Source organism: Capsicum annuum, unplaced genomic scaffold (assembly GCF_002878395.1).
Source record: "Capsicum annuum cultivar UCD-10X-F1 unplaced genomic scaffold, UCD10Xv1.1 ctg78909, whole genome shotgun sequence".
Taxonomy (NCBI): Eukaryota; Viridiplantae; Streptophyta; class Magnoliopsida; order Solanales; family Solanaceae; genus Capsicum; species Capsicum annuum.
This window is the reverse complement of record NW_025889441.1, coordinates 39-1638: the sequence shown is the minus strand read 5'-3', so window position 1 is coordinate 1638 and position 1600 is coordinate 39. Positions and strand designations below refer to the sequence as shown.

The window sequence follows — 1600 nt, the reverse complement described above, 5'->3', positions numbered from 1 at the left end:
AAGACTGAGAGAGTACTAAATCTCAAAGCAAGTTTTATTGGTTTTAATTTTTTGGAAGGTAAAATTCTCATGTCCAAGAAAGGGGATTTGAGTCATAAAATGGCAGGAGAGTGATTGCTTCTACCATAAACCAGTAAAAACAGCTTGTAAACAAATCTACAAACAAGCTTTACTTTTCATATGAGAACAGTAGGCTAAGTGCACGGAGGATTTGATGTTACCTAGTTCCATCCTCTGACTGTAGCTCTTGCTCATGCCTCCTCCCAGCTCTGTCCATCCTTGTTTTTTTCTGAGCGGCGTCCAGGTTCACGGTAAAAGGCAGGCATGGGAGTTGCTTTGAAATTGAGATTTCTCCGTAGCTGTTTGATCTCTGCTTCTTTATTTTCCTACCCATAGCACAAAGTAAACCAAACAAACAGTCAGTATTTCTATTTCTAGCTGCTGATAAAGTAATTGTCATCTAACTCTTGCCGATGACATGTTACACTCCCTCGGTTTCTATTTGTTTGTCTTAATTTCCTTGTTAGCTCGTTTCAAAAGGATTGCCTCTTTCCTTTTTTGGAAACTCTGTAATTCCATGACTTTTAAAGAGATAACATTTAACAATTAGCTGCCTATGATTCTCCGTATTAAATTGGACCTGTTTCCGTTAGTCACAAGAATCAGACCCCGGGTTTATTACCTGTTTTCTCGCTTGGAGCTGACGTGTTTTTTCCTCTTTGGCATGCACTTTCTCCTCTAGCTTCATAAAGAACTGAAATCAATATCAAAGACTTCTTTTAGGTTTTATACAATGTTTGAACTTTATCGAGTAGACACAAGAAATTGGTCCTTGCCTCTTTCCTTTTCCTGGCCCGCTCTTCTGTTTTGAAGCTGAAACTAGATCCATTCTGTTTCATGACTGGTTGACATGAATTTACACTCTCCTTATCCCTGTACAACAGTAATATGTCTAACATCCTTTCTCACTGCATTGTTTCCTGTTCTTCACGCAACAACCTTTGTTTTGTCTTCAGCTTTAAAGTCCTTGTTCCTCTTGATACAATCAGATGTTCTTGGTCTTGGAGAATTTGTGACCAGCCTTTTCTCTTGCGCTCTCTTTGGAGCTACTGTTCGATTTGATTGGGTTTGCTTGGATGTTTTGCTTGTTGGAGCTGAAAACAGCACGCTGCTGAAGGATGAACGGTTGCTTCTGAAACCTGTGGTGAATCGGCCACATTTAGATGTTCATTAGTGGAACATCTGTTATAAACTTCTGCCCTTGAACAACGAACAGTGTTCTCTGTTGCACTAGTAGCTCTAGCCCCTGCAGTCGAAGGCCTGCTTTGTGATTTACTGGATTTAGTTTTACTTGCCAACTCCTAAAAAAGTAATCAAAGAGCAAGTTATATTACTTGGTCGTCGGAGCGAGAGGGAAAAACAATCACTTTAGAGGAGGATAAGGATGAAGACTAAGAGTCTTTAAGTGAATGGCCCGACAGATAATTAGTTACACGTTTTTTTTTTTTTTCCTGTTGCAGTAGGATCACAAGATTTATGTAATTGGATAGCTAAAGATGGAAGATTATTCTGCTTCAAAATAAAGGTTTCGTGGCACAAA

General features: G+C 39.2%; 1 protein-coding gene across 1 annotated transcript; it reads right to left on the bottom strand.

Annotated features, from left to right (window-relative positions):
- Positions 1 to 251: 251 nt before the first annotated feature.
- LOC124894983 (protein WVD2-like 3) lies at positions 252 to 1361 on the bottom strand (the record flags this gene model as incomplete). The annotated part of the gene is made up of 4 exons (XM_047405473.1): positions 252 to 386; positions 683 to 754; positions 837 to 933; positions 1111 to 1361. Coding segments are annotated over 4 exons (555 nt in total), but the record flags the coding sequence as incomplete, so codon positions are not given.
- Between the last annotated feature and the right edge of the window lie 239 nt (positions 1362 to 1600).